The following is a 14,237-nucleotide window of genomic DNA, read 5'->3' on the forward strand; positions in this document are numbered from 1 at the left end:
ATCTCAAATAAGAATAGAGGGGGCTACCTGTTTGGTTACATCAATACGCCTCGAATACGAATGATCCCACTTAAAAGTTTTATGTGTTCCGTATAAATTCCATTTGCGTAATATTATTTTACATTTGCGCCAACCATATTTGGTTTGTATGCTGCCTCGGAAATGTTTCCCGTTATGAGAGCCAACTTAATTGGTTTTAATTCATTAATTATTACTTATAAACTTATTTATTATTGTCTAGATGGTTTAGTGGTTAGCACACCGCCTTACTTCCTATGGACGCAGGTTCGATTTCTCTAACAGTGCAAACATTTGTATTCAAGATTATTATTGTTTGTATCGGTCTGGGCGTTTTCTATACATATTATGTATGTATTTACAAATAAAATATTTAAGTATTTGAATCAGGTATCTAGCACTCATAATTCCAGCAATTTATTATCGTAGAGATAATGTGACCATATGCTTATCAATAAAGCTCTGGCAATTCACATAGCGCAATCTAGTCCCAAGGTAAGAAGAGCTTGTGTTATTGCTACTAGACAACTCTAGTTTTTTTGTAAGTGGATAACGTCCAAGTCAATAAAAACTATCATATGCATAAATACAAATGTTTGTACCGTGCGAGGAATCGAACCCGAGACCATCAGAGGTAAGCCGCTTTTCCAAAATACTAGATCAACGACGTGAGACTATCCTACTATCCACACAGACTTTTTGGTATTATAATGTGATTTCATTAGGCATTATCTTTTGATAGTTACCAATTTGATCAAGTTACGTAAAAGGTCGAGAACTGCTACTGAAAATTAATTTCAATCCACTTAGATAACTTACTAGAAAATCTTTATGTTAATATTTACCACTACACCACAATGTTCTTGCTTTACAATCCAGATAATTTTAATAAACACTTACCAATTGTCCCAGTATGTTTACCATTGATTCATAATGCGCATCACATCCATTCATTTGAATGGTATTCTTTTATACAAACATCTCGTCTGTCTTATTTCAGGAAACTGCACTTCTTGCTCAGTTTAATAGTGAAATGGACGTGAAAATTTTCTCTATAATAATATTACTAATACCAGCAATTACTGTAAGTAGCTTACTGGAAAGGCAACTGCAAATTATAGCAGAAATTATTAACGGAAGGCTGAAGTGACTCTCGGTCTGGTAGTTGTTAATTTAATAATATTTAAGTGCGTAGTCGAGCAACGAACAAAATTGTAGCGGCAAATTCTTACTGATATTTTAAACGCGGAAATGTGTGAAGATTTTTAATTAAATCTAATAGTTTTTGCATGACATTGCAGCATTAAAAGCAAAAATATAAATGTGAATCCATTTATTTCAATTATTGTCTTTCTACATATTTCATTGTACTACTTATTGGATTGAACGAAACATCTGATGGCTTGTTCAGAGGCGAAACACGTGTCGCAATGGGTATAGACTCAATAACGGTCGAAATTTGAATGCCAATAGAGAAGGTCGTAACTAAATTAAATAAGTATACATAGAAATTTTTTATGGGAGTCTAATATTTTTACAAATACGCATAATTTTTTTCTAATATGATCATATTGATCATACTAAATTTTGGCTTTTAGCTAATACCCGTTTTCTATAACAGGGCTAAAATTATATTCTTCCCATATATTGGTCAATTTTCATAATAATTACGTATCCAAACAATTTTAAACATGACTATAATAAGTGTTTTTTATCATAAAAACTTATAAAGTGGTTGTATACCAATTGCTCGAGAATTTATAGCTTTACATGTTATATAAATACTTCTTTACAGGAAGCATGGAAATCCCCAGGAGACGAGAGGAGAGAGGGCCGTGAACTTCGTAAAGGTCTCCATTACCATTCCAAAAGACACATGCTACCGAGTGACGGTGAACTAAAGAGACGAGCTACTACGCTACGCCCCAGGGAATTGAGGAAAAAGGTGATGAAATATATTTTATACTAGATATTTACTACATCTGTACCAATAATACAGAGACATGAATGAGATTGTTAGCAATGTGGACTCATGACTCCATTACTAGCAATATATTATGTCAGGTTGACCTCCACGCGGTTACCCTTGGAAACCAACTATGGGCTAACTGACCTGACCTCATGTTCATATTATTATCCTCCACTGGTGCCCTGCCAGCGTAGACCGTTAGCGCAGGCGAGTGCTCTATTCCATTATCATCCATAAAAATATCAGAGACACGACGAGGTGATAGGCTGGATCCCTGCAACGGGTAGTCTTGCATTCTCTAAAATGTTAATTAATACCTCCAATTACGGGATACGGGATATAATTCTTGAACATATGGTTACTATATAAACATGTATGTATATTTACAGCGGCTTTGTTACTTTGATGTTATTCCTCGTTAAATAGAGTATTTCTTCCTAAAATATTGTGCGAGACTTGTGAATTAACTCGTTTCTTCATATTCTTCATATACTGTATTTAATTGTATATTCAAAAATTTATAAGAAATGTTTAAAATTCATGTCGTTTTACGGGACTATTAAACTATTAATTGGTCATAATTTAATATTTTTAAATATAATACGTAATACTACAATTACTTGTTAAAACATTTATGATTCCAGAATTACTAGTTTTAAGTATACCAATATATTGTAACTCAAAACAAGATACTCATAATACTCTTTGTTCACAGCCATCTGGTCACCTAAAGCCTCTCAACGAAGATGATATGGAAAATGATGAAGTCATCTCAGTAGCCATAGGACCACCACCGATCCGACCAAAATATGATAAAGTTCTATGGAAACACTCTCAGAAGCCTGCCAATAATATATCAAATCTTACACCCACGAGTTTAGTAAGAAATGTGTTGACACAACTCGGAAGAGAGTTCTTGTCGCACCAGGTGAACGAAGATTTTGTCTTTGGGCAATATGTAGGAATTGCGATGAAGAATTTGACGAGCGAACTCCGTCTGATGATGCAGCATGAAATATTGGAGCTGATAGTGAAGTATCAGAGGATTAATCGTGGTGAGGTATTGAAATTAGAAGAGAAGACTGAAAGACCTACACTACAGATATTGAAAGATTTCAAAGGTGAAAAGAAGGTTACGAACGATACTGATGATGGTTGGCCTGATTTCTCTAATTTAGCAAAAATCGTAGGTTAAATCTTTTGAGGATTTTTCAATATACTGAATACTGATGCATGGTATATCGTTCACCTAAAAGTATCTTTAAAACTAATTACATAGGTCCGTCTAAAAGTCCTAATGAGTAAAAAAAGGTATATTGTGTATTGTTGTATCTTTTTCGACTGACTTAAAATAAGAATAAGATTCTAAATTCAACCGTATTTGTTTTGTACGTCTTCCTTGTGCCACATCTTTTTTTTTTAATATATCATTAATAATATATAAATTTGATATTAATTTTTTATTTCAAATCAGGTGGTCATCTTCGCTTCATGATATACTGGGTTTTGTTCCTCGTTGAATAGTTGCAAATTAAGTTTTTAATAATATATATAAATTACACCAAACTAACAATAAATAAGTATAATAAGATGAGTTGAGTTTAGAACTGCGGCTATTATTAATTAGTTAAGTTAGTTAGTATTATAAATTAATTAGTTAGAGTAATGTCTTAGCATTAGAAGTTGACCTTCAGTCTCTCCATAAATTCTAGAATGCCATCTGCACTCAGACCCTTACGTTTGGTAAAACTGTTGGCAGACCGCCAGAGGACCATGTCTTTTTATTGCAGCACATGATATTACTATAAATTTTCTGCTAAGAATTCCAGAAAGAAATTATAACAAACTATGCAGGCCAGACATTTATAAATGCTCGGAATTCTGAAGATATTTACCTAAATGACATTTAATATAAAGATGCTTTTTACGATGCCCTCGAGTTTCGCGTACCAGTTTTTTATGTACGGCTGCAAAAGTTAAATATTATTTGACGGGGAAGATACTGGGTGCGGAATCAAAACCCTTTTGTCCATAGAAATGACAAGCTATGAATAGACCCGCGGTATTGTTCATGATTGTGGACAAAAATAAATAGTTTTTATTAGTTGAGATAACCTAATCAACATAAATCATAGAAGCAGTCTATGTCATATGAAATAATGGCGATACCAGTGTTCAGTGTTTGAGATAGAGTTAGTACTTATGTACTATATTAATGTAATATACATATAAATAATAATAATAATAATTTTAATTATTACATTCAATTCATTACAAATTGAAAATAATATAAAAATGTACCAGCTGACTTTCTTAACACTTTCAACTACAACTACAAAGTAATTAATTTAGTCACAAGTCAATACCTCTGACTTGTGACTAAACTAATTTATTACTTTGACTAATAGATTTATTTAAGCTATATGAATTAGCTTGCTAATTTATTAGTGCTGTATGACAGATATATTTTGATAATTCTCTTATTATTTTTGTTTTTATTAAAATAAATAAAAATATCTTTATTCATGTAGTAAGTAATTATTACAGACTCTTATGATATGTCAAATCTACCCTAACTAACCAATATGGGTAGAGATAGTGATAAAAAATAGGTGCCTAAGAAGCCGAAAGTCTTATGCCAATAAATTATTTTAAGTTTGAAAAAAATCTTCAGGAAGAAATTCTCGAAATTAGCAACAGTACCAAAATCAGTTGTGTGGTTAATGGAATGTGTGAATGGTGTGAGTAATCGCAGGAATACAAATATAAAGACTGATGCAGAAATAGAGAAAAAAGCTACTTTATTTTGTATTATTTATGGATAACGAAACTTCGTAAAACTGAAAATTTGCAAACGCTATTGCGAAACTTTTCTGCGAAATTTCAAAAATTTTGCATTCAATATCACGGTATAATTCATTTATTACGTTCCGCTCCTTTGTTTCGTTTTATACTGCAAACTAATAAAAATGCTGTACAATGCTCAATAAAGCTCCACGACTTAACAATGCAACGGGTAGTATGAAAGCAAATTGAAACACCACTTTTAAAAACAACGTACTAGACATTTCGCATTTAGCGCAATTTCCAGGGGACTGTCGTCTAAAGCGAGGGTGCAATTTAAAATAACAGGGCTGCAGTCCCCTGATGTGTCATTAGTTAAAGCACTCGACGAATTCTGCACGTTTATTTGTACCTGCTTAATTGTACAAAAATGTACATAAAATGTTTACGTGATGTTGCACTAATTGCACAACTATCAGAATGCATCGAAGCACAATGTGCCACAATTTAAATTATTGTTTATTTTATTTGTTTTGTTTATTATGTAAGATTAGACTTAAGATTTGTTTGTTCGATGTATAAGCTATTACATTAAGATATCCTCTAAGTAATAGTTTAAATATTACACTATCATATATGTACACTGTAAATGAATTATAATTAATAATTAGACTTGTCCTAAGTGTCTGTAATGCACCTACATCAATAAATATATATTGAAATTGAAATTAAAACTAATCTTGGAAGCTGTGGTAGTGTCTGGTAGGAAAGAAGAGGAATCTGGTTCAAAATATGACTATTACAAAAGTGCTTGTAATGAGTTTATTTGAATTAATTTAATAAAGATTATTTCTATTCTATTCTATTCTATTCTTCAATTAGGAATTATCTGTCATTTCCCCTCCGAATTTTGTTGTCATGTTACTTTTTAGAAATACGTCATAAAACAAATCTGAGTATATTGTTCTGGATCGTATTGTAGGTCTTATTGTGTGTGTGTGTAGTGTGCCCCTGAATTTAGTGTCGTGTATATATAAAAAGTCGCCTGCACGAGTTACCCCAGTGTAATTTAAGGAGTTGGCCTTCAGCCGCTCCATAAGTCCTTCCGAGGGTTTGGAGTGCCATCTGAAGCCAATGGAATTAGAATAGTTTGAAAAAAAATTATAGCATTTATCTATCAATTAAGGGGGAATAGGGACCCCATGACGGCTTCGATTGTCTCACGGTTTAGCACGCCGTTTGGTTCCCGATGGTCGCGGGTTCTCTTCCTTGAATAGTGCAGACGTTTGAATTCATAATGATTGATTGTTTGTATGGGTCTGGGTATTTTCTATGTATACTGCTTTTGTATTTACAAAATTTTATTTGAGTATTTATATCAGTTGTCTAATACTCATAACACAAGCTTTACTTAGCTTGGAATTCGAACTACTCAGATTTGTTACTTGCTGTGCGAATTGTCCCGGGTTATTATTATTACAAATAATGTACACATGTCATCTCTCAACAAATCCTCCCTTAAAACATCTTGATTATTCCTGGTGAGTTCACCACGATGATGACTAGTTGACCTGACATTATGCTCACCGTATCATCTTTCACTGGTGCATTATGCATTAGACCACGTACGGCTCAACGGAGTGTTAGGTGCCTTCCTGCAAGATGGATGGACGACATCACGAAGATGGCCGGAACTAGATGGATACTGACGGCGGAACATCGCACATGGTGGAAAACATTAGGAAAGGCCGATATCCAACAGTGGATAGATACAGGCTGAAATAATTATCAGGGATAAAAAACAGTTAGCACACAAAAGCTCTGCATTTATTGGATATCACGAAATCTAGATTTCTATTAATTATCATGTATTATTGGATCGTGTAAATGACGTATAATTACTGTACGAGTATAATGGACCCATATCAAATGCTGAAATAATAGAAATGGTTATTGAGATACATGAATCAGCATTTAATTGTTATTTCGTATATACCGGCTTCAATTGTTTATAGGTTTAGCGCACCGCCTTACTTCTATTAGACGCGGCTTCGGTTCCTCGCACGGCACAAACATTTGTAATCATGAGTATGATTGTTTGTATTGTTATAGGTGTTTTCTATGTAAATTATATATGTATTTATAAATAAAGGATCTAAGTATTTATATCAGTTTTCCAGTACCCATAACACAAGCTCTGCTTACTTGGATCTAGCTGTGTGAATTGTTCAGGCATATTATAAGAATATAATGAACAAGGTACGAATATCAGACTGGACTGCTTGAACTATTACCACATGTCTTCACCAGATATGGACGTAGTACATTTGTACATATAGGCCTAGGACCAATGTGTCCTACATGAATTTGATTTGATACACTAGCATATGCATGCAGGACATTTGTACATATAGGGCTAGGACAAATAGGTTCTACATGAATTTGATTTGATACACTAGCATATGCTTGCAGGACATTTGTACATATGGGGCTAGGACAAATAGGGCCTAAATGAATTTGATTTGATTTGATATGTTACACTACCGGGGCACGAGTTGAAGATGACATAGTGAGAATGAAGTTAAAACATTTAGACCATCTATCATATCATAATTCGTGTACAACACGGCAATACACCACCCCAGATCTTGTGCTGAAAAACAGCGTTGCAGCGCTCCAGCCGCTGCAGCATTATGCTGAGCACGGACCTATTCAGTAGGTCTAGATGCTTCGATAAACATACACATGCACGCACACGCGCACACACGTAATTTGTGTACTTTTTTTTGTAATTGTCGCACTGTTTATTTATTTTTTGTTTGTTTAATGTTCTTTAGTTTTTTCTTCTACTGAATAAATATCATATCATTTCATCTTTGCGAATATTACAAGGATTTGTAAGTAGCAGTGCATATACCAGTGCTACAATAGCTATCAATATCATATCAGATTGATCTCCACCCGGTTGGAGGTCAACCTGATAGGATATTATTAACCATTGGAGCATTGGTAATAAGTACTACTACTAACAAACTCTTCCCCCGGGAATTATAATTTAGTTTCGCAATTTTATATGGACGGTCCCATCTTTTCCGTTCAACCAACAACCGAATACCTGGTGTGAGTTTGTCTTTGTAATCCTATTAGTTCATTTAATGCGATTAACTTCGTTATCCCGGCGATAACAAAAGTTTTCTGCCTCCCGCCGATACGGATTAGTGAAACCGCGTGCCCAAATCCAATAACCAGATGCAATAAAGGTCCAAGCTTCTTTCTTCATACCTTGGCATATTACTTCATTTACATTTATATACATTTTTTAAGTAATTAATAATAGATAGATAGATAGATAGAATATACTTTATTTGCAACGTACAGTAAAGAAGAAGCACAAACAATATAACAAAGGACACATGTATCGTTACAATAAGGCGGCCTTATTGCTAAAAGCAATCTTTTCAAGGCAACCTTAGGGAAACGGTTTGAAACACCGAACAGGTAGGTAAAATGACCTGAACAGGAGAAAACTAAAAGGTAACAAATATATAATGATGATAAAGGAAAATAATAATAAATATTATATGATTTAAAATTTATGTACACAATAATATTCATATATTAAACTAGATACACTTACATAAACTACATACAATAATATTAATAATTAATAATAATGTCCCTGGACAGTTCACACAACGCCATTAAGTACCAAGCTAAGCAGAGCATGTGTTATGCATACTAGATAACTGATAGATATAATTAGTACAATGAGTTAAAGAGTATTCATGAGTATAATTGTTTGTATCGGTCTGGGTGTTTACTATGTATTATACTCGTGCTTCGTCCTCGAGATTAGTAACCTGTAAAGTAATAGAATATATGTAGTTACACGTAAGTGACACCACTTTGCACTGAAATGTGTAGGTATTAATGAATGAATGAATTAATTTTTTTTTTTTTTTTTGAAGGTACCTGACATTTCTTATTCGGTTGTCTCACATTGTAGCTTCATTCACGTTTCAGTGCTCGACCACTGCGCACGTCTCACTGTCTATACTAACGGTTGTTAAGTTTTCTTAGTGCAAAAATGCCAAAAAGGAAGAATTCCGATAACGATTTAGATAGTATAAGTAAGAAGATAAAAAAGCTGGAGAAAAAATTAAAACGCATGCGACGGCGTCGTATCAGTGATAGCAGCTCTCATGATTCAGCACCCGCTTCCGATGAACAAGCAAGTAAGTACCTGAATACTTCTATTTTTCGCCATATAAAGTACCGAACATGGTTGTCTAGTACATATTAACAAAAAAAAAAAAAGTTACATTTCGAGTCCGAATTCTAAATAGAATATTCACAAGTATTACAGCAAGTCTCTAGTAGAACAGGCATATGGAAACATTACATTTTCCATACCAATTAAGTAGTATTAGTGAGTACTAACCCATTACAGAACTGGAACAGTTCTCCTATATACATACACATATCATTGATATTTTTAAGGTCTTACACAGTTAAGATTAATCTCTGGGATTGATCTGTTGTGTAATAGACCATGCCACCATGGCATAATCTCACATAGCCTACCAAAACAGTCTTCGGGACTGTTATTCAAGGCATTATAAACGGTTTCTCACAAAAAAGGGCAGGTCTTTGGGACTGACCCCTGTGGTGCTTACCGTGCCCACCAGGGCAATTCTATAACCAAATATATTGATATACTGCCATAGGTATATATTGATATACTGCCTACTTTAGTAGAAAAAAAAAAAAAAATCTACTGACCTGTACTTCCCGTTTTTACAGTTCGGGATATACTGGACAGCTCAAGCTCACCCAAATTAGATACACCCTTTCAACCAGACATTCAAGAATTTATAATACCCACACCAACGAGCGAAATGGAGCCAACTGTTGACCTTCAAACCGAGCCATCGGTTGAAATCGAACCTGTCACTCAAACGGTTGAAAATGATGCTGGCACCATCGACACACTTGATAGCGTTGCCTTAGATATCTTGGGTGATGACCCATCTTCTGTAACAGAATATGGTAGAGATATTCACAAAGAACTTGCAAATCGCCTCCAACATATTGCGACTGATGGGCTGACTAAGGAAACCCGCAGAGAACTATGCAGCAAATATCTAATACCTGCAAACAGTACAAAATTTGCTGCGCCACTCGTAAACGCCGAAATAAAAGCGGCACTATCTGAAATCACAATAAAACGTGATAAAGGCATAGAATCGCGCCAGAAACAGCTTGCATCAGCAATCTCTGGGTTAGCTGGTGTACTCAATCAGGAGCTAAATTCTAAAGACAGGGATAGCTCACGCCTTAAAACTTTAATGGACGTTACTCGCATTTTATGCGATATACAGCACGCCGAATCTGTCACCAGACGCTATCTAGCAATGAGCACAATAAAAAAGGACCTCCGAGAGCACTTAACTAATACAAAAATAGACAAATATCTTTTCGGTGAAAATCTCAGCGAAACACTGAAAACCGCAAAAACGGTCTCTAAATCAGGCTCAGATTTAAAAATAAAAACCCAAACCAGACCTTACCCACAAAACACAACGGGAAATTTAAACTACAAAGCTCCGGTCCTAGCTCGCAGGCAACAACAGGGACCACAACGGAGCCGCGGGCCTGCTCCTCGCACGACAGCTCCACGACAGGGCTGGTACTCACAGAACCCGACGCACTTCAACTCGTCGAAGCCGTCGCAACCTCCGCCGAAACCCTCAGGACGTCGTTAAACATGGTAAAGTATGCCGGTCGACTTTCATTATTCTATAAACAGTGGGCGCTCATTACCGATGATCCCACTATACTATCATGGGTGAACGGTTACAGAATTAAATTCTCTTGTCCTCCTGTACAGAAACACGAACCAATAGTGGGCCAATACACCGACATTGAGAAAAGTCAATTCAATATGGCAATAACCGACCTATTAAACATGGGGGCCATTACTGAATGTTGTCCCGATAGGAATCAGTTTCTTTCAACAGTATTTCTTCGACCTAAACCTAATGGTAAATTTAGATTTATATTGAACTTAAAACAATTAAACAAATTCATTAAAACTGATCATTTCAAACTCGAAGACTTACGCACAGCGATTAAATTAGTTACCAGCAATTGCTTCATGGCAACACTGGATTTAAAAGATGCATATTTTTTAATTAAGGTGCACACAGACTCAAAAAAATACCTAAGATTCAAATGGTCAGGCAAAATATATGAATTTAATGTCCTACCATTTGGCTTAAACACCGCTCCATATACTTTCACAAAAATTATGAAACCAGTCATTAAACTTCTGCGCATGTGTGGCCTCTTATCCACAATTTATCTCGATGACTTATTTTTATTGGGACAAACATACCGTGATTGCGAACGCAACCTATTAATCTCTAAAAAATTATTACAAAGTCTCGGCTTTATAATCAACGAAACAAAAAGTAATTTCTCACCAGCAACAAAGTGCACATTTCTAGGCTTTATTATAGATTCAATAAAATTTAATATTACCTTGCCCGATGATAAAAAAGTATATATACAAACAGAACTCACCAAGGTGATAAAACTGAAACGATGCAAAATTAGAAAATTTGCACAAATAATAGGCCTTCTGGTATCCGCTTGTCCCGCTGTTGAATACGGTCTACTCTATACGAAGGAATTCGAACGGCACAAATATTTACACCTTAGAGAAGACCAAAATTATGATAAGTACATGCCCATACCAAACAGGTTATTACCTGACTTCAACTGGTGGTTAAAATGTATCAAATCATCCTCACGAAAAATTAGAATCGATGAGTATCATCGGGAGATATATACGGACGCCTCTACCACAGGATGGGGAGCGGCTTGTGGCGAAAATACAGCCAGTGGGTCATGGACAAAGGAAGAAAAGATGAAACATATAAACGAGTTAGAGCTAATGGCTGCATTGTTTGGGATAAAAATATTTACCAAAGACCTCAGTAGTTGTCAAATACTAATTCATATAGATAATTCTACTGCAATTGCTTACATAAACCGCATGGGTGGAATACAATTCCCCCACCTCACAAAAGTGTCCAAAGATATCTGGAAATGGTGCGAAGATAGAAATTTATATATATATGCTTCATACATAAAATCCACAGATAATGTAATCGCTGATGCAGAATCCAGACGAATACATCCTGATGCCGAATGGGAGCTAACTAGCGAAGCGTTTGAACTGGTTACGAGTCAGTTTGGAACCCCAAAAATTGATTTGTTTGCTAGTCGAATTAACGCCAAATGTAGTAATTTCGTATCCTGGCATAAAGACCCGGATGCCATAGCCATTAACGCCTTTACCATTAAATGGTCAAAGACGTACTTTTTGCTTTCCCTCCATTTGCGATCATATTAAAAACATTAAGAAAAATCATATCGGACAAAGCAAGGGGCATCATGGTGGTCCCTAGGTGGCCCACTCAACCATGGTACCCCATCTTCCGTAAATTACTCGTGACAAATACTATAATTTTTAAAAATAATACATGTATTATTATGCCTCCCAGCAGCAGCCAGAACTTGCAGTCGAAGCTTACCCTGGAAGTCGGAGTGTTGTGCGGGCAGCACTATCGCGACGCAGTATACCAACCTCTTCGTTACAAATTATGATGGCCTCACTAACTGATAACTCTTACAAACAATATGATATAGCATTTAAGAAGTGGTTTGTTTTCTGTAACAAACATAAGGTAGATATTTACGAAGCATCCATTCCGATTATTTTGGCCTTCCTTGCAGAAAGTTATAATAACGGCTGTCAATTTGGCACTCTAAATTCATACAGATCTGCACTCTCACTTATATTAGGGCCCCGTCTAGCAAAAGACGACCGACTAACACGATTTTTTAAAGGTGTATACAGGCTACGTCCACCCCTGCCTAAATATGACGTAACGTGGGATACAGCCCCAATACTTGACTGCCTTGGCACTATGTACCCTAACGACCAGCTGTCTTTAGAAGATCTCAGTAAAAAATGCGTTACCTTATTAGCTCTCACTTCCGCACATAGGGTACAGACATTAGCACAAATTAATATAAACAATATTGAACATCTACCCACACGGATTGTAATTAAAATACCAGACAGACTAAAAACTAGTAACCTGGGCTCCAAGCAACCCCTTTTAACTTTACCATTCTTTTCAGAAAGACCTCAAATATGCCCCTGTATAACATTGGTAGCATATATGGAAAGAACTCAAGCCTTACGCAAGAACAATAATAAACTGTTTATTGGCTTTAAGAAACCCCATAATAACGTAGGACCCCAGACCCTAAGTCGGTGGATAAAATCAACACTTCAAAAATGCGGAATCGATGTCTCTGTTTTCACGGCACATAGTACCCGACATGCTGCCACCTCAAAAGCTTACAATTGTGGCATATCTATCGACATAATTCGAAAGACGGCTGGATGGAGTGGTTCTTCGAGTACATTTGGAAAATTCTATAATAGAACTATCATAAACAATAACAATGATGGTTCATTTGCTAGAGCCATCCTAAATAATAATTAAAGAGTTTAGAAATTATTATTAATCATCAATCTAATATATGTATTGGATTTATTAATTGTATGTTTATTTACTATTTGTAGAGGACATAATTTTTTGTTCATTTATTAGGTACTACTAAGTACACAACAAATGATTACAAATTAGTGGTTACGAATTATCTATGATAATTATGAATTCATTTAATCTCCTTATAATAATAAAATGATACTAAAAATAACGAGTTTATTTTAATCTTCATTATTTTCTGAACTAACTTTCAAAATCTACATATATTCTATTACTTTACAGGTTACTAATCTCGAGGACGAAGCACGAGTATAATTGATGATTAAACGAACTTACACAAGTGAAGTTCTATCATAATTATACGAAGTGCTTCGTCCGAAGAGATTAGTAACACATCCCTCCCTCCCCTACCCGAACAATAAGTTCAGAAAATATAAAATAAAGAAACGACTCTGAACTGAATGAAGCTACAATGTGAGACAACCGAATAAGAAATGTCAGGTACCTTCAAAAAAAAAAAAAAATTAATTCATTCATTAATACCTACACATTTCAGTGCAAAGTGGTGTCACTTACGTGTAACTACATATATTCTATTACTTTACAGGTTACTAATCTCTTCGGACGAAGCACTTCGTATAATTATGATAGAACTTCACTTGTGTAAGTTCGTTTAATCATCAATTATCTAGTACCCATAACACAAGCTTTATCTAGCATAATTTGAGTCTAGATGGCGCTGTGTGAATTGTCCTGAGATTATTATTATTATACGTGTATAGAGTAGATTATTATTTTATTTATTAGATACAGAGTAATGTTCTAATATTTTTATACTGGTATTTCAATAATTTTTCTTTCTATGGACATGTAAT

The 14,237-nt window shown here is 35.0% G+C and overlaps 2 protein-coding genes across 2 annotated transcripts; both read left to right on the top strand.

The window, feature by feature from the left end:
• Positions 1-1,044: 1,044 nt before the first annotated feature.
• On the top strand, positions 1,045-3,228 carry LOC131846349 (uncharacterized). The gene is made up of 3 exons (XM_059195625.1): positions 1,045-1,102; positions 1,814-1,963; positions 2,703-3,228. Exons 1-3 carry the CDS (start codon positions 1,052-1,054, stop codon positions 3,180-3,182), a joined length of 681 nt encoding a protein of 226 aa, XP_059051608.1. The 5' UTR covers positions 1,045-1,051; the 3' UTR covers positions 3,183-3,228.
• A 5,630-nt stretch (positions 3,229-8,858) lies between these two features.
• On the top strand, positions 8,859-10,536 carry LOC131846274 (uncharacterized). Its single transcript, XM_059195536.1, has 2 exons — positions 8,859-9,006; positions 9,575-10,536. Exons 1-2 carry the CDS (start codon positions 8,859-8,861, stop codon positions 10,534-10,536), a joined length of 1,110 nt encoding a protein of 369 aa, XP_059051519.1.
• Positions 10,537-14,237: the final 3,701 nt, after the last annotated feature.

The sequence above is a fragment of the Achroia grisella genome, unplaced genomic scaffold, assembly GCF_030625045.1.
Source record: "Achroia grisella isolate CSIRO2021 unplaced genomic scaffold, CSIRO_AGI_Agris_v1 utg509, whole genome shotgun sequence".
Lineage (NCBI taxonomy): Eukaryota > Metazoa > Arthropoda > Insecta > Lepidoptera > Pyralidae > Achroia > Achroia grisella.